Source organism: Limulus polyphemus, unplaced genomic scaffold (genome assembly GCF_000517525.1).
Source record: "Limulus polyphemus unplaced genomic scaffold, Limulus_polyphemus-2.1.2 Scaffold1920, whole genome shotgun sequence".
NCBI lineage: Eukaryota > Metazoa > Arthropoda > Merostomata > Xiphosura > Limulidae > Limulus > Limulus polyphemus.
Window position 1 is genome coordinate 182851 of NW_013667530.1, and position 1961 is coordinate 184811.

Below are 1961 nucleotides of genomic sequence, written 5' to 3' on the forward strand. Positions count from 1 at the left end.
CACAGATAGCCCATTGTGTAGCTTTGTGCTTAACTTCAAACAAACGAACAAACACAAGGGGACATTTATTATCTTATGTGAAGACTAACTAGTTTTCTGTATGTGCGTTAATTATTTAAAGTTGAAGGTACATAGAATTTTTATTGTTTCCCTCGTAGTAAAGAAAACAGTTTGAAATAGTGGTTTTATTGGATAAAATATATTAAATTTGTTTGGTTTTTAATTTGCAATCCAAGCTTCTGTACATTTCTTTATGTTACTAAAACTGTGATGTAATATCACACAAACTACCAATTTATAGATCATGCTTTGCCAGAATAGGAGTTATATAGATATGTGATCATATGAATTGATAACTTATTATAAATAGCGTTTCGCCGAAGCTTTCGTTTGTAGCATACCCATCTCATCTGATGAGGCCCGGCATGGCCAGGTAGTTAGGGCGCTCGACTCGCAATCTGCGGGTCGCGGGTTCGAATCCACGTTACACCAAACATGCTCGCCCTTTCAGCCGTGGGGGCGTTATAATGTGACGGTCAATCCCACTATTCGTTGGTAAAATAGTAGCCCAAGAGTTGGCGGTGGGTGGTAATGACTAGCTGCCTTCCCTCTAGTCTTGCACTGCTAAATTAGGGATGGCTAGCGCAGATAGCCCTCGTGTTGCTTTGCGCGGAATTCAAAACAAACTCATCCGATGAGCTCAAGTATTTAGTATGGATGCACGGGTAGTACAATGTGGCCGAATACTGGGTCCGGGTATCCGGTCACTAAGCTTCGGCTGGGACCGGGTTCTCTCATTGCCCCCCCCCCAAAAAAAACAACAAACAAACATCGTACACAAAAATTAGAAACAAAAAACAAAATTGACGTTTATTACATTTAACCGAATAATCACCAACAGAACATTCAAGTTTTACTTTCAACTTTCAATGTCAAGCCCCAACTTCTCAAACCCTAACCCCTATTGTTCTTAAAAAAAACACCTTCCCCAAAAGTTCACTTCTCAAGCCATGCCCGTTATTAACCCCTATTGTTCTCTGAATCCCCGACTTTCATATTACGTTTTTACTTATACATAACAAACGTGTGCTTAGGTTTGGGCAGGCCTAGTGATTATCATTCCGGACTGTAATTCTGGAGGTCCATGGTTCGCGTCTCGTTTCCGAAAAAAAAAATTTATTAATACTTGAGGCCACGGGTGCGCTATAAGAGTAAAGTTATATTTTAATATTCGATTAGAATAACCTAGAAGTTGGCGGTATGTGCAGCTGACTAGTTGCCTTTCCTCTAGTCTATCAGTTCAAAACTAGAGACGGCTAGAACAGATAGCTTTTGTACAACTTGCTAAACAAACAAAAACATTTCTGTGTATGCACATTTTTGTTTGTAGTTTCAAACACCTGGTCACGTAACGTCACAGTAAGAGAAAAATGTATAGTTTCAAAAATTTAGTTGTGTAACATTAATTTATAAGTAAAAGTTTTAGTTTTAAACATCTGGTCACGTGACGATAAAATAACTTTACCATTCTTGTAGTTTTTACCTGAACGTAGGAGGAACATGTTCCTTGGCAAGCAAATGATGGAATTGGTTTAGGAATACACCCTGAATGTTTCAGGACGTGAATTACGGGTCTCAGCTGACACTCTTCTAATCGAGCCGTGACAGAGTACATTGTCGTCAACAGCACCATGAGAGCAACTGTCCAATAAAATATTGATGTACTGGTCTTGAGGAAAGGTGTCATGTTGAATTGGTAGACCTGAAACGGAAAAGGTGATTGTGGTTTGAATACACATAAAATGTCCGACTCTTAAGATAACCGTGAGAACCATTGTTATTTTATAATATACACCTATCAAGATAACCCCGAGAACCACTGTTAGTTTATAATGTACACCTATCAAGATAACCATGAGAACCATTGTTATTTTATAATGTACACCTATCAAGATAACCCC

The 1961-nt window shown here is 38.7% G+C and overlaps 1 protein-coding gene across 1 annotated transcript in view; it reads right to left on the reverse strand.

Moving 5' to 3' along the window:
• Nucleotides 1–1961, reverse strand: part of LOC111087243 (bursicon-like) — an 11073-nt gene that overhangs the window by 3572 nt on the left and 5540 nt on the right. The window contains exon 2 of the mRNA XM_022393234.1: nucleotides 1544–1762. Coding sequence (XP_022248942.1) covers nucleotides 1544–1762 — 219 coding nt within the window. The remainder of the gene's footprint in view (nucleotides 1–1543; nucleotides 1763–1961) is intronic.